The sequence below is a fragment of the Bos grunniens genome, chromosome 24 (assembly GCF_055505025.1).
Source record: "Bos grunniens cultivar Pamir isolate PY7600 chromosome 24, Bosgru_T2T1.0, whole genome shotgun sequence".
NCBI lineage: Eukaryota > Metazoa > Chordata > Mammalia > Artiodactyla > Bovidae > Bos > Bos grunniens.
The window spans coordinates 51941455-51963265 of record NC_141188.1 but is presented as its reverse complement, the minus strand read 5'-3'; the positions used below and the strand labels follow the sequence as shown (position 1 = coordinate 51963265).

At 42.4% G+C, this 21811-nt stretch overlaps 3 protein-coding genes across 8 annotated transcripts in view; 2 read left to right on the top strand and 1 right to left on the bottom strand.

Annotated features, from left to right (window-relative positions):
* Positions 1–9258, bottom strand: part of ME2 (malic enzyme 2) — a 57425-nt gene extending 48167 nt beyond the window's left edge. For 3 of the 5 annotated variants that reach the window (XR_015154086.1, XM_086373519.1, XM_086373520.1), the window contains exon 1: positions 9039–9258. Coding sequence is in view for 1 of the 5 variants with exons in the window: in XM_086373518.1 (XP_086229644.1) it covers positions 6705–6803 (99 nt within the window). In the remaining 4 variants the exon portion in view is untranslated. Of the gene's footprint in view, positions 1–6704; positions 6858–9038 lie in introns of all 5 variants that reach the window. The other 2 variants (XR_015154084.1, XM_086373518.1) reach the window with 1 other exon arrangement.
* Positions 8437–12205, top strand: LOC147346280 (uncharacterized). The gene is made up of 2 exons (XM_086372369.1): positions 8437–8499; positions 8838–12205. The coding sequence occupies exons 1-2, from the start codon at positions 8437–8439 to the stop codon at positions 9330–9332; spliced, it is 558 nt and encodes a 185-aa protein (XP_086228495.1). The 3' UTR covers positions 9333–12205.
* The window catches only part of MRO (maestro), an 88990-nt gene continuing 76625 nt past the window's right edge, over positions 9447–21811 (top strand). Inside the window, exon 1 of one of the 2 annotated variants that reach the window (XM_086373535.1) lies at positions 9447–9570. The gene's annotated coding sequence lies outside the window, so the exon portion shown is untranslated. The remainder of the gene's footprint in view (positions 9571–21811) is intronic. The other variant, XM_086373529.1, reaches the window with a different exon arrangement.

Sequence of the window (21811 nt, the reverse complement as noted above, 5' to 3'; positions counted from 1 at the left end):
AATTTGTATGCAGGTCAGGAAGCAACAGCTAGAACTGGACATGGAACAACAGACTGGTTCCAAATTGGGAAAGGAGTATGTCAAGGCTGTACATTGTCACTCTGCTTATTTAACTTATATGCAGAGTACATCATGAGAAACGCTGGGCTGGAAGAAGCACAAGCTGGAATCAAGATTGCTGGGAGAAATAACCTCAGATATGCAGATGACACCACCCTTATGGCAGAAAGTGAAGAAGAACTAAAAAGCCTCTTGATGAAAGTGAAAGAGGAGAGTGAAGAAGTTGGCTTAAAGCTCAACATTCAGAAAATTAAGATCATGGCATCTGGCCCCATCACTTCATGGGAAATAGATGGGGAAACAGTGGAAACAGTCAGACTTTATTTTTGGGGGCTCCAAAATCACTGCAGATGGTGACTGCAGCCATGAAATTAAAAGACACTTACTCCTTGGAAGGAAAGTTATGACCAACCTAGACAGCATATTAAAAAGCAGAGACATTACTTTGCCAACAAAGGTTCGTCTAGTCAAGGCTATGGTTTTTCCAGTGGTCATGTATGGATGTGAGAGCTGGACTGTGAAGAAAGCTGAGCGCTGAAGAATTGATGCTTTTGAACTGTGGTGTTGGAGAAGACTCTTGAGAGTCCCTTGGACTGCAAGGAGATCCAACCAGTCCATCCTAAAGGAGATCAGTCCTGGATGATCATTGGAAGGACTGATGCTGAAGCTGAAACTCCAGTACTTTGGCCACCTCATGCGAAGAGTTGACTCATTGGAAAAAACCCTGATGCTGAGAAAGATTGAGGGCAGGAGGAGAAGGGGACGACGGAGGATGAGATGCTGGATGGCATTACCGACTCGACGGACATGAGTTTGGGTGAGCTCGGGGAGTTGGTGGACAGGGAGGCCTGGCGTGCTGCGATTCATGGGGTCGCAAAGAGTCGGACATGACTCAGCGATTGAACTGAGGTTCAATGTAAACATTGTGTGGGAGACTTATAACAGAAAAAAGCCTGGAATACATACATTCAGAGGAAGAGAAACTATCTGATTCTTAATCTAGACTTCAAGTTTTAAGGTACTAATAAAGTCAATATTTACATTCAATGTACTAAAACGTTGTTTGTAGAAAAGCTATTACTATTTTAAAATCATGCAAATTGGCTAGAAAACATGTTTTTGTCCTTTCACATTCATCACAAACATTATGGGAATTTTTCAAAATGGAAAACTACATATTAAATCTTAAATATTTACTGATGAGAATATATAATGGATTCTTCTGTGTATCAATTCTTCCATTAAAAATCAATTTACAATGCTCATGTCTTTAATCATCACAAACCATCGTAATTATCATACAACAGCTTTTTAACATGATTTTATTTATTTGGCTGTGCTGGTTTTCATTGCTGCGCAGACTTTTCTCTGGTTACGGTGGGCAGGGGCTACCTTCCTGTTGCAATGCACGGGCTTCCTTCTCTCTGCGGCGGTTTCTCCTGTTGCAAAGCACAGGCTCTAGACGGTTCGAGCTTCAGCACTTTCGGCTCCTGGGCTCTACAGCACAGGCTCAATAGTTGTGGCACATGGGCTGAGCTGCCCTGCGGCATGTGGGATCTTCCCAGACCAGGGATCAGACCTGTGTCTCTTGCATTGGCAGGCAGATTCTCACTGAGCCAGCCACCAGGGAAACCTCCACGCAACAGCTTTTAATGGAATTTCTACTTGAGGAGAAATCCAGGCTGTATATGGGGGTGCAGCAAAATCATCTACATTAGGATTTTAAGTTAATTTTTATGGAACAGAAATTCACATAACGTAAAATGAACAATTCAGAGGGATTTAGAAAATCCATAATGTTGCACAACCACCTCTATCTAGTTTCTAAACATTTTTATCATCCCAGAAGGAAACACCACACCCATTAAGTGGTGTACCCCACTACCCCAGTGCCTGCAACCACCAATCTGCCTTCTGTGTTGAGTTTGCCTATTCTGGATATTTTATATAAATGTGGTATCTAAATATGGCTGCAGAATCAAGCAATCTAAATGATCGAGAATCATGAGAGATGGGAATGAGGGTAAGGGACAGGACAGATGTTGTTTAAAGGTACAAACGTCGGACTCTTCCAACAAGAGTCGTAAGAGAGAAGTCCAAGAGATCTAATGCCTGGTGAACACAGGCGACAATACTGTATTACAATCAAACTCGCAAGGAGTCTAGAGCTTAATTATTCCAATAACTGAAGATAAATTATAATTATATAACATGCAGAGGTGCTAATTATCAGTACAATGGCAATAATTACAATATATAAATGTATCAGATTAATGTTGTACCTCTTAAACTTTCACAGTGTTTTATGTTAAATATATTTCAATAACAGTAATTTAAAAAATCACGAGAGACATACCATAAAATAACAGACGAGTTTTCTTCAAAAATGTTCATGTCATGAAAAACACTAAGTAACAACTGCAATTCAAAGAAGACTAAAAAGACAAGACACCTAAATGCAAAATCTGATCCCAAAAAATGCTATCAAAGACATGATTGGGGATAACTGGCATAACTAGAAAATCTACTATAACTTTATAAGTATTGTATACTTTAAAACTTTCTGAGTTCGATAACCATATTTACAGGTATCCCTGTTCTAAAAATACACAGTGAAGAATTAATGAAGTATAATGAAATATAATGTATACAACCAAGTCTTTCAAAGTATTTCAAAATAAATTTTGAAAAGACAGAAATTGAAACTGTAGTGCTGATCATGTTTCAATGGGTCTTCCAGGAGAGAAAGCATTATTTATCACAATTAAAACTTTGGTACCAAAAGACTGGATTAGTATTGTAGTCTAGTGGTGACGTAGGCAAATCTAAAAAAGAGTTTGAAAAACTTTTTAATTTAAAATCAAAGACTATCTGAAAAAAAAAAAGCAACATTTTGTCATACCACAAGTATAATAAAATATATTTGGTCTTGGTCCCCAGTTCTTGGCACAGAGCTCCTAAAAGCCACTGAAATTTTGAGTGACAGAAGTATCTTTTGCTATTCATAGGGAGACCCTTTTGACCATACCTGAGTTTATGCTACTGAACTCACTGAACTCACTTAGGATGAGCCCACTGCATAACCTCACAACAGAGCTGATCATCAGAAAGATCAAGTAATTATTAGAGTGGAAACCTTGCAGTACCACTCCAGGTCCCTAGGGAAAAGGGGTGGGACCAATACAGATGAAGATCCATAAAGACTTTTGAACAAGGAGAGGTGATGAGCTTTCAGGTTGGTGAACACATCTAGGTGTCCGGGGTTGACAAGCCCAGAGGATAAAGAAGTGCCATGCCCTCCTGCATCCAGCCCCAATACCCAGACCTATGTATCTTTTCCATCCATTTGTTCCTGTGATGTATCCCTTTATAATACACCAGTAATTGCAAATAAGTGTCTCTCTGAGTTCTGTGAGCCAGAAGAGCAAACTATCTAACCTGAGGAGGGCGGTGTGGGAAGCCCTGATCTACAACCAGTTGGTCAGAAGCATGGGTCAAAACCTGGGACTTTTGACTGGCATCTGAAGTGAGGGCAGTCTTTCTGAAGTGAGTCCTTAACTTGTGGGCTTGGAAGCTATCTCCAGGTAGAGAGTGTTAGAATTCAGCTGAAGCACACCCAGGCAGTGTCTGCCTAGAAGGGGAGAACTAGGTGTGGGGAAAAAACACACTTGGTGGCCAAAAGAACTGAGCCTGCGAGTAGGAAGAAACAAGTTTTTCCTTTCAGTACTTAAGATCAACATTCTGACATAAAATCTTCTATCTTCAGTTCCTGGCTATAAATTTGCTTCCATCAAATACTGAATTTATTCTGTAAAATAAAGACTACCTGTCAAATCTACCTCATAGATAATTGTAATGATCAAACGAGAGAACAGATGCAGAAAAATATTAAAGACTTATAGAAGTGGTGTCACAGCACTCAAATTATTACTTTATTACTAAGTGATAGAGAGTAAAATAAAAAAATAAAAGTAACTTTAATAATGTCTTTAAAACAAGTAGGCATCAGTCAAAAAACAATTTAAGGAGAAAATCCCATTTCTGCCAAAAATAGAACCAAGGACTAAGGAGACAGAGAGACAGACAGTAGGCTTAATACCAGCTGGAGGCAACAAGATAAAAGGGGGAAAACGCACACCTGAACTCCTCATATTATAAGACAGGATGAAAGAACTGTAAAAATGAGTTAAGTAAAAACAGGAAACAAAAGAAGGTGGGGCTTCCCATTTTGAATAAATATGGAAAATGAAGCTGCTTACTACTCGAGTTTCCTGGATGTTGAGGTATGCCTGTGGTTTCTTCCTCTGGTGTGTCATTCACCTTGCCTTGCAGGGAGGGGCGGGTGGGCAGTGAGTTCACACTCTGGGTGGTATTTCTAAACCCAACTGGGACTGAAACTGCTAGGTCACTGACTGCTGAAGATTCCTCTCCCCAGCTGCCTAGCTAGGGGTAGAAAGCAGAAGTTCAATGAAATGGAGACGTCAATTGGAGAGAAGTCATGGTGCAGTGGTCAAAAATTCACTTGACAAGGCTGGAGACCCCGGGTCAGGAAGATCCCCTTAAGTAGGAAATGGCAACCTGCTCCAGTATTCTTGCCGGGAAAATTTCATGGACAGAGGAGACTGGGCAGGTACAGCCCACACGGTCGCAAAGAGGTGGACACAATTGAGCATACCCTCTCTCCTGTTTATGACCAGGTGCAATGAGCATAAGCTCGGCATTCAGTCTGAATCTGGACTCAGCTAATTACCAGTCTGGAATCATTGTGTCACCCAAGCATTCCCAAATGGTCTCTGAATTGGCATCAGTCTGGAACACATTTTTCACTGACCTATAACCAAATGAGAAAAACTAGGACAATATAGTTTTTCATGACACTAAATTTATTGTCTGTTTCCACGTCGTAATTATCATCTTCCTCCCTTTTTGGTGGTTAAAAATAAAAAACAAACTTTTTTTTAAAGGATGGGGATGGTAGATTGTAGTAGTTCTAAAAAAGGTCCATAACGTCGATGGAACTAAAAGTTGGGGACCTTACATCTGATCCCAATTGCCCACCTACACACACACTTTATTTTTTTTAAACTTGCTGATGAAGTCCAAAAGTCTGGGAACCCCTAACTTGAAGGTCTCACTTTTCTCATCAACAAAATAGGGAAGGGAAGGGAACCTATTAAGCAGCTGTGTGCAGTTATGATGATATTTAAATATAGTATCAAGTCCTCAAGGCTTCCCAGGTGGCTCAGACTGTAAAGAATCTGACTGCAGTGCAGGAGACCCAAGTTCAATCCCTGGGTCAGGAAGATCCTCTGGAGAAGGGAATGGCAACCCACTCCAGTATTCTTGCCTGGAGAACTCCATGGACAGAGGAGCCTGGCAGGCTACAGTCCGTGGGGTTGCAAAGAGTCAGCTACGACTGAGCGACTAAACAGCAGCGGTAGCATCAACCCCTTAAAGCTTTATCATCATCACAAAGAGCTTGACTACTTCACTTGGTTCATTCAATAAGATCCACATCCAGGCAATCCGGCAGAGTGGTCGAAAGTAAGCTCTATGATCAAATCACGGGACTTAAATTCTAGCTTTGCCCCTAAGACACTACTAGCTCCATGATCCTGACTAGGTCACAGTTAAGTCTCAATCTCCTCGAGTAGCAGTCAAACAGGGATGGTAAACAACAGGACCTATTAAATAGGGCCATTTTAAGATTAAAATCACATAATCCATGTAAGATGCTTATCACAGTGCCCTCTAAGTGCTCTATGTTATTTATTTAAGTATTATTGTTATCAGTAGTAATAAACTAAGGAGGTCAGAAGGTGCCTTCTAAAAGGCTGTTTCTGAATCATCTTCCAAAGTGAAATCCATTTTAAGAGCCTACAAAGTTTGTATATTAACGATATTTCAATAAAAATTTGTCTAAAAAAAGAACCCCTATATAACTTTAAAAACATGAGGCTATGAGGATAATCATGGCTAACATTTATTTAAATGATTTGAAATCATTAGGTCAAGAATGAGAATTTGGATGGCATACAGATCCAGGCAAATATCAAATGTTATCCTAAACAATATAATCAATACATTCTTCATAACTTTAAAAATTTGTATATATTGATCAGGGCAGGTGTAATAGGCAGGTATAATAATTAAAATGGTTACTTTCAATTAGTTAGCTTTTAATAAAATGATTACCATTTCATTAAATCATATGTGGAGTAACTTTGATATTTAGTATGAATTTTCTCCAATATTGATCCTTAGTAAACAACTACACATTTTAGTGTTATTTATGTTTTAAAATATGGTTGTTGAGTTGGCCTGAAATTCACCAAAACAGATTATAATTTTACTTTAATATAAAATGTAATGCAGTTTAAAATAGCTTACTTTTTATATGAAATTAAATACAATTTATGCACAAACAGCTTCATAGTAAGAGTTAATTTACAAAAGATACTCTCAAGTGGTAAATGGGTATTTCTTTTATGAATTTTAAAGTGTTTTCATAACAAATATATTGAAAGACAAAAACATTATACATAAACACCTTATAAAAGTGAGACCTGTAAGCAATTCTCTTTTAGGAGTACTATTGAGCAAGAATCAGAGAAGGCAATGGCAACCCACTCTAGTACTCTTGCCTGGAAAATCCCATGGGCGGAGGAGCCTGGTAGGCTGCAGAGTAGGCAGAGTCGGACACAACTGAAGCGACTTAGCAGCAGCGGTAGCAGCAGCGGCATTGAGCAAGAATAACTACTGGGCTTCCTTGGTGGCTCAGGTGGTAGAGAATACACCTGCAATGTAGGAGACCAGTGTTCAATCCCTGGGTTGGGAAGATCTCCTGGAGAAGGAAACGGCAACCCACTCCAGTATTCTTGCTTGGGAAATCCCAAGGACCAAGGAGCCTGGCAGGCTACAATCCATAGGGTTGCCAAGAGTCAAATACGACTTATCAACTAAACTACTACCATTGAGGAAGTTTTAGTTCTCAAGAAAATGCAAAACTTCTACAAAAGCATAGCCCAACATTTTCTCTAACATATGGTAAAGCTATATCAGCATTTTTTCCCTCTATGCTTAACTTTCAAGTCTTTATTGCTACCATAAAAGAATCAGATACAGGTTACAAAGCAGCGCTCAAAGCTGACTATTTAAAGGTCCACTACTAGAAGAAAATTGCTAAACTATTTTCCCTTTACTTCTGCAAACCGTGTAATGTAACATGTAACCTAACTGTTACAGTAGTTACACAATATATATTTACCTAGCATCTGTGTAACTACTACAATATGTGTGTATATGGGAGGGGTAAGGAAACGGCTGTTTCTTCTTTAATATCCAGAAAGCTTGGCAACTAAAGATCAAAACTTAGGAGCACAACACTGCAATTAGCTTTACAACATGAACAATGTTTAAGGAGCATACAAGGTTAAGAGGAGGTTGAAGCTATTAAGTTAGACTACCTGAATCTGAATCCAGGCTTTGCCACTTAAAACCTGGGATCTTGGGCAAGTTACTTAACCTTCCTAATCCTCCTTTGTAATGCATGCATGTTCAGTCGCGTCAGACTCTTTGTGACCCCATGGACAGGAGTCCACCAGACTCCTCTGTCCATGGGATTCTCCAAGAAGGAATACTGGACTGGGTTACCATTTCCTACTCCAGGGAATCTTCTGGACCCAGAGATGGCACCTGTGTCTCCTGCGGTCCTGCATCGGCATGTAGCTTCTTTACCACTAGGCCACCAGCTTCCCTTCTCTTTCTAAACCGGAGATAATAAAGAATAACAATCTCAGGGCATTATTTTGAGATAATTCTTGCAGGAAACAGCGCTCCGGCCTCTGCTGCTGGGGCTGCTAAGTCGCTCCAGTCGTGTCCGACTCTGTGTGACCCCATAGACGGCAGCCCACCAGGCTCCTCCGTCCCCGGGATTCTCCAGGCAAGAACACTGGAGTGGGTTGCCGTTTCCTTCTCCAATGCAGGAAAGTGAAAAGTGAAAGTGAAGTCGCTCAGTCGTGTCCGACTCTTAGCGATCCCATGGACTGCAGCCCACCAGGCTCCTCCGTCCATGGGATTTTCCAGGCAAGAGTCCTGGAGTGGGGTGCCACATTAAGCCGTGCTTCCATTGTTATCGATTGCAACACTAAAACAAATTACAGTGCTATCAACTGCTTTGTTTTGAAGTGATTGCCATAAACATTAAGAAGATAAACAGATACGAGAGAAAGTGTTCTGTAAGGAAGCACTTCTGTTGAGATTCGTTGTTTGGATTAAGCTTCTTCCCACCAAATGGCAAAGTAAATTTTCTAGAATTATCTCCGGACCAAGAAAGTCAAATCCAGGACCTCACTGTGTAACATCACACAGGCAAAAATGGATATCACCTGCGTCAAAGAAACACCTGCCAATGCTAGTCCACAGATGTCGTTTCACATGGTCAGAATCGTTCCAATCTTGGAACTTTCTAGCCTGCGACAAACTTCCTTTAAAGCGAGGAAACGATCCAAACACACACACACACAGTGTCTAACTCCTGCCATTAATCCATCCCTGCAGAAAATGAGAACTATTTGACAAAGGGATACAGAGCCACAAAATCGGTCTTTAAGGGGAGCAGGAATATAAGGTAGAAAAGATGCTCGCGCTACGGAGGCCACCGGGCCTTTCTCCGGGTCGGGAAGGGGGGCGCCCTGGACCAGCGAATCTCGCTCGGTTAAGTCGCGTTCCTAAACCGTGCGCAAGGGAAGAGGTGTCCACGGTCAGAGAGGGTGTAGCCGCTCCCCGACCGCTCCCCGAGCTCTCAGCCCGGGCTCGGCGAGCTCCTTTCCCTCCACCCGGGTCTCCCATCCGCCCAGCGGGTCCTCGCGGGCCGAACGCGCGGCTCCGCCCACCGGGGTGAGAAGGCCGGCGCCCGCTCGCATCCCGGAACTCCCGGCCCCGGGGGCCCGCGGCCGCGCGCCGCGCGAAACCCTTACCCCGCTTCTTGCCCCGCGACAGGTGGTGCTGCCGGCGGAGAGGCCGCGGCCCCGCAGGCCACCCGGACGATGCTCAGCTCGGGCCGAGTGCGGCCCTCCCCTTCCCGAGGTTTCCCGGAGGGAGCCGGCGCCAGCTCAGGCTCCGACCAGCCGGCTCTGCTGGACTCGAGCCGAGGCAGCCAGTACACCCGCGCAGCGAGGAGACTGACCGGGGAGAACCGCCGCGGCGGCCCCACGAAGGGGGTGAGACTGACGGGCGCGCGGGCCAATGCGGAGGCAGGAAGCCAGCCCTAAGGGGAGGGGCTTCGCCGCCGGCGCCCGGGTCCCAGCCTCCAAGGACCTTCCTCTGCCCGGTAGCCTGAGGTAACTGTTTGGGGGCCTGGCAGGTGCCCTTATGGGCCCGATCGCCAGGAGTGAGCCCGCAGGCGTGTAGGGTGGGAGGAGTCCGGACACGCAGAGGACAGCTGCCGCCCCACGGAAAGAGCCGGGGCTGGCTAACCGCAGACCTCCCATCCCGGCGACGGGCGCTGGGGTAGGTCGGGGGAGATGGCCGCGCGTTCGCGCGAGAAGAGGCTCTGCGCAGGCGCGGGCGAGGCCGGGGATGGGGCGGGGTGGGACCTGTCGGCGGGTACCAGGACCCGAACGCGGGAAGCGACGAAGGCTGGGCGTGTGGGCCGCTCCTGGACTGCCTGTGGAGGCAGGGAGAGGAAAGCAGAGATTCGAAGACCAGGATGCCAACCAGGAGAATGGAGACGCAGAAGAAAGTGGGCCTGGGAAATGTGAAGCCTCTGCCCTTGAGGAACAACTTTATGTTTTTGAGCAATTTTTGTCTGCCTTCGAGTTGCTCTTCTGCCAAATTCTTTGCTGCTCTCCATGGTTACTGACACAGCTTTTTTTTTTTTTCTTGTAAATTAATTAATTTATTTTAATTGGAGGCTAATTACTTTACAATATTGTAATGGGTTTTGCCATACATTCACATGAATCAACCATGGGCTGACACAACTTTTGACCCGCAGGGAATTTACTGTCATCACCATCCCCATAAGTAGATATTCGAATATTCTCTCTCAGAAAAAAGCACTGGCACCCTAAATGGACATGGTGAAAGTAGTGCGACCCTACCTTAATATATGTATAATTCACCCATGGTTATGATATTGGAGGATAGTTCTTCATCCTTATTTCAGAAAATGTGGCCACCGAAAATGCTTTGCTGTAATGGAGTTTGTGTGCTTTTAAAGTGTAGTAATAGAATTTTAAAGATGTAAAGGGTGAAGAAGAGGCAAAGCAAATGGAATGAGAACATGAAGTGATGGAAATGTAGGATAGAGAAGATTGAGCAGAAGTAGAGAAAAGTGGATTCTAGCCTCCTAAACTCTGACGATCCTGTAAAATTTGGAGCAGCCATGCCTGTCTGAGCATCCAAGGGTGGGGCATGTTGGGGAAACAGTGTGTGCTTAGCGGCTCAGTCATGTCTGACTCTTTGCAACCCCCTGGACTGTAGCCCGCCAGGCTTGTCTGTCCATGGGATTCTCCAGACAAGAATATTGGAGTGGGTTGCCATTTCCTAGTAGTTACAGGATAAATGGTGACTATGGCTGCTATAGTAACCACCAATGGAACAGAGAGACTAGAAAAAACATGGGATTTCCCTGGCTGGAGCAGTGGGTAAGAACCCACCTGCCAATGCAGGGGACACGGGTTCTGTCCCTGCTCTGGGAAGATTTCCCATGCCTTGGAGCAACTAAGCCTGTGTGCCACAGCTACTGAGCCCATTCCCTAGAGCCTTCGGACCACAACTACTCAGCCTGCCTGCTGCAATTTCTAAAGCCCCAGTGCTTAGGGCCTGTGTTCCACAAGAGGAGCTACCACAGTGAGAAGCCTGTGCACTGCAACAGAGTAGCTCCTGCTCTGCAACTAGAGAAAGCCTGCACACAGCAAGGAAGATCCAGCACAGCCAAAAATAAATAAATAAAAGTATTTTAAAAATACGCATGACCTCAAATAACCCTGCTTGCCAGAAACTGTCAAGATGCTTCAAGCTGAAAACAGAAAATTTAAAAATTGTGTGTCATTATAAATGCTTCATTAGTAGAGGTAAAATTATTTTGTCTTTGAAAGACAGTCCGTCCTACAGTAGAATCATCCCAACTTGAAGGGTTGCAGAGAGCTTATCATGGATGGGATTTCTTTCGGTTAAATTGAGATCAGCTCATTCCTTAGTAAATGAAATATCTGTTCATGTCAAAGAGGCAGACAGTGCTGGTTTGCTGGTCCATCCCAATTCACTTCTTAGTCACTTTGGGGAATCGTTTGAGGCTTCCTCCCAGTACAGTGATATATGGCTATTGAGCATTTGAAATATGGCAACTCTAAATTAAGATACACACTGAGTTCCAGAACAGTGCAAAAAAAAAGGTGAAATATGTCAATTTTAAAAATATTGATCACATGTAAAAATAATATCTTGATATTTTGGGTTAAGTGAAATATATTATTTAAATTAATTTCATCTCTTTCTTTTCACTTCTTTAACATGGCTATCATAAAATTTAAAATTGCATGTACAACTCCAGTTTGTGGCTTACGTTATATTTCAGTGGGACAGTGCTGGTCTAAGAGGACCCTGTTGAAGTCTTCCACATATATGGAAGCTGTTAGATGGAACTTTGGAAAAGGCCTTTTTAAAAGAAGGAAAGGCTTTTTAAGAAAGACTCAATTGGCATGTACCTTTTGTTTCACATCCCACTTCTTACCAGAGATGCTTGAAGTCCTGGCACCCATTATTGGCCCATCGGATGAAAAGCAAGAAGATGAAGGCCTATAAGTATATTGGCAGGATCAAAGCACCTGGATCCCCAATAGTATTACTGAGCCACAGTCCACCTTGATTCTTATTCCATATTTCTTATTCTGTGAAATAAACCTCTGCTTGAATAAATCACCTCAAATAAGGTTTTCTGTTGTTTGGACTAACAATGACATCTAACAGTTACTGTTAAAATGCACAGAAATCTTGTCATATTATTTTAATTTTATACTTGTTTCTTTAGGATAGCTCATAATTCCCATTAGGTCAAATTAAGGATGCCAGATCTAAAGTTGCTATTTTACTACTGTATTAATACTTACTACTATATTAATATTAAAATTTTATTACTGTATTAATAATGATAATATTACTGCTTTGATTTTGTGTGCCACTAACCTACTATATTAGATACTGGCCCTTTAAATTCATTCAAAAATAATTCTATACTTGAAATTTGTTTGTATGCTTAAATTATTTCTGGAGACCTAGGGATGTGGTATGTGATCGCACTTAGCCTTTTAACTTTGAACTGAGACATCTTGGTGTCTCACTTTAATTATTACTGTATCAAAATAGCATCACTTACAGATGAAATAGCTCAATTCAAGCAAGAATTTTGGATAGAGGCTAAAAAGGTAAATTCAAAAGAGTACAGTGTTTTTCAAAGCTTAAGAGAATTGTGTTTAAAGTGTTGGAATGAGTTTCCACATATTTGTTTGCAATCATACAGAAAATTCCTCACTGGTTGCAGAATAACAACCACTGTATTACAGTGTATTACAGAATAACAACCACTGTATTACAGGAGTTGTGTCTTTTGGAGTGGTCCTTGCTAATAGAAACCATCAGAGAAAGTTTGGAAGGTTTTAGATTTTATGTCTCTGTTAATGATTACTCATGTTTTCCTTATATCTGTCTTTTTTCCTATGCTTTCATTATGTAACCTATCTCCAAGTACCTGTGACATGAAAGGAACATGTTAGTTGCTATATTAACTTTCGGTATGCATGGGTATGTTGCAGAAGAGGACTTTCTTACTCAAACTTGTTTTACATTTTCCACTTTGTGAATTTCCTTGAGAGAATGAAAGGACCTCTCTGAAATGTAGAATTCTCTTCAGAAAATGGAGTTAGGAGCTGACAGTCCTTGACTGGAAATACAGCTGAATGAGAAATACAACTCCAAGTAGAATATAGATTATCGATAGATTAGACATCCCATTTATAGATCATCTGGGAATGATAGAAGATGGTCGAGATCCCTGTGAACATGTATGTGTATATAGGAAGGTATATCTGCAAAGGAGTTGAACAAATTCCTCAGTTCAATTTTTTTGTTTTTGTTTGCTTATTTATAGCAAAAGAAAGAGTACTCTTTGGGAGGTTTGAATACACGATTCTATCTATCACACTCTTGAAAAATCACCCAACATCTTTTTCCTGTCAGGTGGACCAAATTAAATCCCCCTTCCTGTATCAAAGGCCCTTGAAAGGAGGAAATGTGATGAAAAATAAGCAAGGGCTTTGTAAAGTTAAAGGAATACAGATACAAGTGAAGCATTCTCACTCAGTCTCTCTGCCAGTCATGTAGATGATGCTCAATAAATAATTATGCAATGAACACTTATTATCTGCTAAGCATGGCTCTGAGTCTCCCTGTGTATATATTAAAATGACTTAATTGTCTTAACACTATGATATAGGTATAATTATTATCCCCATTTTACAAAAGGAGTTACAGGTTGACTTGCCCAAGGGTACCACTAATAAGTGGAAGAGAGAAACAAATTATGCTGTGTACACTCTGAATACTTTTGAGTATTTTTATGTGCAGTTCACTGTCTTGGAAAGACCAGAAAGAGCATCTGGAACTAATGGCACCCCCACCCCTAGCCTGGGAAATGGGAAGCCTCTCCCCACTTAAACTATTAAAATCTCTTTCATAACTCAAACTCTAATCTCTTCAGTGAGTCCTGGTGTGTGTGCGTGCGTGCGTGCGTACGTGTTCAGTCTCTTCAGTTGTGTCCAACTCTTTGTGACCCTATGGACCATAGCTCGCCAGGCTCCTCTGTCCATGGGATTCTCCAGGCAAGAATACTAGGTTGCCATGCCCTCTTCCTGGGGATCTTCCCGACCAGGAATCAAACCTGCATCTCCTGCATTGCAGGTGGGGTTTTTTTTACTGCTGAGTCACTGGGGAAGCCCAAACCCTAGTGTAATAGTATGTAAATACACACTGGAATTACCTTCGAGCTTAAAAACAATGCATTGCGGTCACTATACCGATTACATAAGAATCTTTTGATGTGAGACTTCAGCTCCTGTGTTTCTTAATAGTTCTCGTGCATGTATTTCTTTTTAAAGTAATTCTCATCCAATATAAGCTTCATGAAAGTGGGGGTTTATAAAAATCATTTCTCCCTGTATTCCTCCTAAGTCCTCACATATGATTAATGTTTGAATAATTAGTGGGCAGGTTTAGACTATTGACGTCTTCTTTGTTCTAATGAAAGAGTTCTCAAAGCGTGGTTCTGGATGGTCATATCATCACCTGGGAACTTGTTAGACGTGCAGATAGTCAAGCCCCACCCTAGACCCAACTGAAGCTGAAACTCCATGGTTGGAGACCAGTAATCTGTGTTTTGCCAGGTCCTTCTGTTGATTTGGATACATACTGAAGTTTAAGAACCACTGTCTGAGGCCGTGCGTTCATTAAGCAATCCTCAGAGTGTAGTTTATTTTGTGTGTATATCAAAGTTTCTGGTGAGGACTTCCTTGTTGGTCCAGTGGTTGGGAATCCACCTGCCAGTTCAGGGGACATGTTTTGACCCCTGGTCCAGGAAGATCCCACATGCCTCAAGGCAACTAGACCTGCGCATCTCAACTACTGAAGCCTGCAGGCTCTAGAGCCCGTGCTTGCAACAAGAGAAGTCTCGGCAGTGAGAAGCCTGTACGCTGCACCTAGAGAGTAGGCCCTGCTCGATGCAACTAGAGAAAGCCTGAGAGCAGCAGTGAAGACCTGGTGCAGCCAAAAAATAAAATTAATTAATTAAATTTAAAAAGTTTCTTCTGAGATGAGCTAATTGGGAAACAGGAATGAAAAAGATAAACTGCTTGTCTTCAAGGAGTCTACCTTGTAATATGGAGATAAAGCATTTTTTCACATGGGTGAATTCAAAGAGAAGTTTGTTGTTAGGTATGTATTTATGGATGAAATGACATAATCATGATGTCATGAATTTCCTTTACATTGTTCTAGGGAGGAAAATGATGATAGTTGAAACAAGATTAGCAAAATGCCACCATTTGTTAAGACTGAGTCCTGTCTTTAAGGGGGCTTATTATACTATATCCTCTACTTCTGTGTATAATTGAACATTTCCTTATAAAAAATTTAAAGGCAACATGTAAAGAATAAGCTCAAAGCATTGTAGTAGTTCAGAAGAAGTGATTACTTCTTTTATTTCATTAATTGCATTTATGACCTCATAAACTGAAATGTTGAGATGTTAACTCAAAATGAACATTTTAAAATTCTTTTCCTGCTTCTCTAGGTTTTCCAAAATATAAAATCCCAGCAGTCTTTGTTTCTGCAATGGCAATTATCATTTGACTTCCCTTCTGAAGACTTTTATAATAAATTTAAACAGAAGTGCTTCCACATCAATCTAAACACAGTGAAAAGCTTTAAAAAATATTTCCTTTTTGTTACTGATGGAAGAAATGTTCACACTGAGGTATGAGAAAGTCATTTTGTCTTAAACTTGATTTAATTTAAACCTTATGCTACCTGCTACTGCTGCTACTGCTAAGTCGCTTCAGTCGTGTCCGACTCTGTGCAACCCCATAGACAGCAGTCCACCAGGCGCCCCTGTCCCTGGGATTCTCCAGGCAAGAACACTGGAGTGGGTTGCCATTTCCTTCACCAGTGCATGAAAGTGAAAAGTGAAAGTGAAGTTGCTCAGTCGTGTCCGACTCCTAGCGACCCCCTGGACTGCAGCCTACCAGGCTCCTCCATCCATGGGATTTACCAGGCAAGAGTACTGGAGTGGGGTGCCATTGCCTTCTCCTATGCTACCTAGAACAGCCTATTTTGTGGCCTATTAAACGTGCATTGCACATATACTATAACCATGAAAGAAAACAATGCATTTGAATACTCAAAATGGGATAACTGTGGTTCAGGCATTCAAAACAAAGTCTGATGGCCATTGTGGATGTGGTTTCAGACACGTTCCTGCGTTACTGAGAACCTGAGTTTTTGGAGCTGTAATCAGACTCAAGGACACCACCAGCTTTTCTCAAAACAATGGCTGCTAGCAGCTGCAACTTTATGGTTTCAATGCCTCCCCCATAACTATGTCACCATTTTGAACCCCAATCAATCCTCGCTGAATAAGCAAACTAAATTTTTGCCAGCTCCAATCCTAATTGTTGACAAACAACTAATCAGTTTTGTGGGCTTTGCCTTTTATAAGCCTCCCCCATTTTGTAGTCTGGCAGAACACAACTCAGATCAGATCAGATCAGATCAGTCGCTCAGTCGCGTCCGACTCTTTGCGACCCCATGAATCACAGCACGCCAGGCCTCCCTGTCCATCACCAACTCCCGGAGTTCACTCAAACTCATGTCCATCGAGTTGGTGATGCCATCCAGCCATCTCATCCTCTGTCGTCCCCTTCTCCTCCTGCCCCCAATCCCTCCCAGCATCAGAGTCTTTTCCAATGAGTCAACTCTTCACATGAGGTGGCCAAAGTACTGGAGTTTCAGCTTTAGCATCATTCCTTCCAAAGAAATCCCAGGGCTGATCTCCTCCAGAATGGACTGGTTGGATCTCCTTGCAGTCCAAGGGACTCTCAAGAGTCTTCTCTAACACCACAGTTCAAAAGCATCAATTCTTCGGCGCTCAGCTTTCTTCACAGTCCAACTCTCACATCCATACATGACCACAGGAAAAACCATAGCCTTGACTAGATGAACCTTTGTTGGCAAAGTAATGTCTCTGCTTTTGAATATGCTGTCTAGGTTGGTCATAACTTTCCTTCCAAGGAGTAAGCGTCTTTTAATTTCATGGCTTGCAGTCACCATCTGTAGTGATTTTGGAGCCCAGAAAAATAAAGTCAGACACTGTTTCCACTGTTTCCCCATCTATTTCCCATGAAGTGGTGGGACCGGATGCCATGATCTTCGTTTTCTGAATGTTGAGCTTTAAGCCAACTTTTTCACTTTCCACTTTCACTTTCATCAAGAGGCTTTTGAGTTCCTCTTCACTTTCTGCCATAAGGGTGGTGTCATCTGCATATCTGAGGTTATTGATATTTCTCCCGGAAATGTTGATTCCAGTCTATGTTTCTTCCAGCCCAGCGTTTCTCATGATGTACTCTGCATATAAGTTAAATAAGCAGGGTGACAATATACAGCCTTGACGAACTCCTTTTCCTATTTGGAACCAGTCTGTTGTTCCATGTCCAGTTCTAACTGTTGCTTCCTGACCTGCATACAAATTTCTCAAGAGGCAGATCAGGTGGTCTGGTATTCCCATCTCTTTCAGAATTTTCCACAGTTTATTGTGATCCACACAGTCAAAGACTTTGGCATAGTCAATAAAGCAGAAATAGATGTTTTTCTGGAACTCTCTTGCTTTTTCCATGATCCAGCAGATGTTGGCGATTTGATCTCTGGTTCCTCTGCCTTTTCTAAAACCAGCTTGAACATCTGGAAGTTCACGGTTCACATATTGCTGAAGCCTGGCTTGGAGAATTTTGAGCATTACTTTACTAGCGTGTGAGATGAGTGCAATTGTGTGGTAGCTTGAGCACTCTTTGGCATTGCCTTTCTTTGGGACTGGAATGAAAACTGACCTTTTCCAGTCCTGTGGCCACTGCTGAGTTTTCCAAATTTGCTGGCATATTGAGTGCAGCACTTTCACAGCATCATCTTTCAGGATTTGGAATAGCTCAACTGGAATTCCATCACCTCCACTAGATCTGTCTCTGGGCTATAGTCTTCGGCTTGGCTCAGATGAAGTTCTTTTTCGTTCTTCTCATAGATTGTTTATTGATTATTTTCATCAACATTACCATCGTATCACCTAAATCAGATTAGATGGAATTGTGTAATATAGCTGTGTGTGTGTGTGTGTGTGTGTGTGTTAGTTGCTTAGTTGTGTCCAACTCTTTGCGATTCCATGGACTGTAGCCTGCCAGGCTCCTCTGTTCATGGAATTCTCCAGTCAAGAAGACTGGAGTGGGTTGCCATTTCCTTCTCCAGGGAATCTTCCCGAACCAAGGATTGAACCTGGGTCTCCTGCATTGCAGGCAGATGCTTTACTGTCTGAGCTACTCAGTTCAGTTCAGTTCAGTCGCTCAGTCATGTCCAACTCTTTGCAACCCCATGAATTGCAGCACGCCAGGCCTCCCTGTCCATCACCAACTCCCGGAGTTCACTCAGACTCACGTCCATTGAGTCAGTGATGCCATCCAGCCATCTCATCCTCTGTCGTCCCCTTCTCCTCCTGCCCCCAATCCCTCCCAGCATCAGGGTCTTTTCCAATGAGTCAACTCTTCGAATGAGGTGGCCAAAGTATTGGAGTTTCAGCTTTAGTATCAGTCCTTCCAATGAACACCCAGGACTGAACTCCTTTAGGATGGACTGGATCTCCTTGCAGTCCAAGGGACTCTCCAGACTCTTCTCTGAGCTACTAGGGAAGCCCAATATAGCTCTGGAGCAGGCATCTTCAATCATGAGATCTCTTGCATGTGTCTGTATGGTCAGGTAGAGGTCATGCATGCAGGGCTGACTTAGTTTGATGGGAGAGATAGGCTGCTAGTGTGAGAAGCTTCTGAGGGTAACCATTGCACCCTGCGCACAGCCTCTTGCCTCCCACTGCTGCCCGGCTTCCTCCATACTAGGAAATATGTTTTCATTCAACAGCTCTCATGAATGGTGAAAAATACAGTGAACTCAGAGTTCTTGGGTGCCGTTCATATGTTTCTGCTTGCTTGTCTCCAAAGGCCTTTGGAAATTCACTTTGGAGCCCATCACTGTCTCCAATCTGCTAAGAAAAAAACAAAATTTAACAGTAAATTAGAAGATCTAATCGGCTTTATTCATGAATCCCAGCAGCATCTCATCTGGCAAGCAGAGAGGTACTCCCAGAAGTAATTATTTCTTCAACGTATGTTGCCTAGAAGGCTTGGTGGAGGATACAACATAAGAGCGAATCTTGATTTAAGCAGAGAAGTTTTTTAATATATTACATACAAGTTCACTAACTCTTATCCATAATTGTACAACCCAAAATGTTTTTTTCCCCATCTGGGGGGATTCTGTTACTTTGGTGGTGTCAGAGTTTATTTGATGACAAATAAGAAATTGTCACATCTGTCTATAGTCTTTGTTTCCCAACATGATGTAAGTATTCATATATTTCTCTTTAGTAATATGAATATTTTTATGGCACTACCTCAGATCCCACTGAGGACATTATAAAACATACAGTGTATGCTCCTTGGAATGTTTTCCCAAATCCCAAAGTTTCTAGATTCTGAAACACAGCTGGCTCCAAGCAGCTGTGATGAAGATCCATTTGTATCACCCCAAAGTACAGTCCTTCTTACAGAACAAAAAATTAGGGAAAGGCTGTTTGTAGTTCTTAATTTTGATTTTTCTGGGATTAAGCAAATAATTTTTTACTTTAATACTGCTTATTATAATACTTAAAAAGCTAGACTTTGTGTGAGAGACAATCATGACACTTTACTTGGTGCTATGAGTACAGAAATGACTGAGTGAAAAAGAAATTAGCTTTTAAGGAGAATTTTTTTTTTTTAATCTTTTTGGCCACACCATGCATCTTATGGGATCTTAGTTCCCCAACTGGGGATCAGACCTGGGCCTACAGCGGGAACAGTGTGGAGTCCTAACAACTGGACTTCCAGGGAATTCCTTAAGGAGAAATTTTGATGATAGAAGTCAGTAAAACAGGTTTAAGGGGGGTTGGCTGAAAAGAGACACAAGGGAACATTCTTTACCACAGTCTGGACAGGAGCTACACAAGTGTATACAAGTATAAACATTTGTCAGATTTCAGTGACATAACTCATACACCTTACTGCACGAATTTTATATCCACTCCAACAAATACATGTTTGAAAAAATGAAAGTGAAAGTGTTAGTAGTTCAGTTGTGCCTGACTCTTTGTGACCCCATAGACTGTATCCCACCAGGCTCATCTGTCCATGGAATTTTCCAGGCAAGAATACTGGAGTGGGTAGCCATTGCCTTCTCCGGGGGATCATAAAATAAACTATTTGCATTATGCATTGCTGTTTCTTTTGGAGCAGACATTCCCTGTGGAAACTGTTGTGGATCTAATACCTTTCTTCTAGGCTTCTTCCTTGTCGTCCACTAGACACACTAAGAAAAAGGAAGGGACCATTCTTGGCTGCCCAGAATGTGGCTCACCAGGCCTTGTGGGATTGTCAAAATAGCCATGCAGGGAAGTTCCCTAGTAGCCTAGCAGTTAAGATTCCATGCTTTTACTTCCTTGGCCTGGGTTCAGTCCCTGGTAGGGGAAATGAGATCTCACAAGATTTGCAGAGCAGCCAAAAAAAGTAGTCATGCAGAAAATAGAAGAGATGCTGAGCCTGGAAAGAAGGCACAAGCTTTTCATGGAAGGGTAAATCACAAAGCAGATGATCAGGTAAAACAAGGTGCCAAGGCCCAAATCAACAGCAAACAAGGAGGAGGAAATAGGTAATTGGGGCACGTCGCAGAACAAATAGAAAAGGACACGGGTGGGGAATGGTTGTGTGAGTCCTGCGCTGTTGGGAATAGAGGCTGGGATCTCTGGGTTTGCCTTTGGTTTGGCTGGTCCACCTGTGAAGCGGGAGGAGCTATGAGGGTCAGGCTGCCGGTGTACACCTAGCTACACGACTTTCCTGTAAAACTCTTCCTGAGGCACAGTTTAAGGAGGTGTGTAGCCAGTTGTCTTGAGATGGATACACATTTGCCCACTTTCTCCAGATCAGTGAAAAATGCTTGGAAAAACATGCCATGGAAATAGAGTGGCTTGATTTACTTCCTTATTTTTAGGCCATGCCAAGCGGCTTCTTCCCCAACCGGGGATGAGCCCGGCCCCAGCACTGGACACCCTGGACTGCCAGGGCGCGCTCTGGAGCAGCTGGATTGCACCCCAGCACCGCAGTGTGCTTCCATAGCGCTAGTGTCAGTCGCTCAGGCGTGTCCGGCTCTGTGCGACCCCGTGGACTGTAGCCTGCCAGGCTCCTCTGTCCACGGGATTCTCCAGGCAAGAGTACTAGAATGGGTTGCCATTTCCTTCTCCAGGGGACCTTCCCAAGCCAGGGATCGAGCCTGGGTCTCCCTCATTGCAGGTAGATTATTTTCTGTTTGAGCCACCAGGGAAGCCCATGTTTCCATAAGGGAAATCCATATTGTTGAGGTTCCAGAGAATTATGGAAGGTCAGTCTCTTTGTAATGAGAATATATGTGAGCAGCATCATTGGTTTCAGGTTGGCACATTATCTATAGCAAAAACAGACTGTCCTAATCACTGGATTTATACAACTCTATTTGTTAGAGTTGTATAAATACAATTCTTAGAATAGGCAGTATTAGTAATGAATTCTGACTGTGGCACTGGGAGTTATCCTTCAATAAATCAGGGTTATTAAAAATGCAAACTGTTTAAAAATACAAGAGAAAGTAAACAGTATAACACAAAAGATATTTGTGTTAGACACTGTAGCAACAAACCTGTTAGCCTAGTCTGGGAGTGAGACATAAAAACGTTTGCTGAAGGTAAATACTATCATTAAGAAACAATAATGTTTTTGTTATTCCCAAAATACAATGACATGCTAATGATGATAATTACCTCCAAAAAAGTGCTAACAACAACTCCTTACATAATTAAAATAAATCTAACTTTGCAGAC

Excerpts from the sequence above, each read along its gene's own strand:
- LOC147346280 (XM_086372369.1), top strand. The coding sequence starts at position 8,437 with ATGGATATCACCTGCGTCAAAGAAACACCTGCCAATGCTAGTCCACAG. Across the intron at positions 8,500-8,837 it reads CACAGATGTCGTTTCACATG|CCGCTCCCCGACCGCTCCCC; the intron begins GTCAGAATCGTT and ends GAGAGGGTGTAG.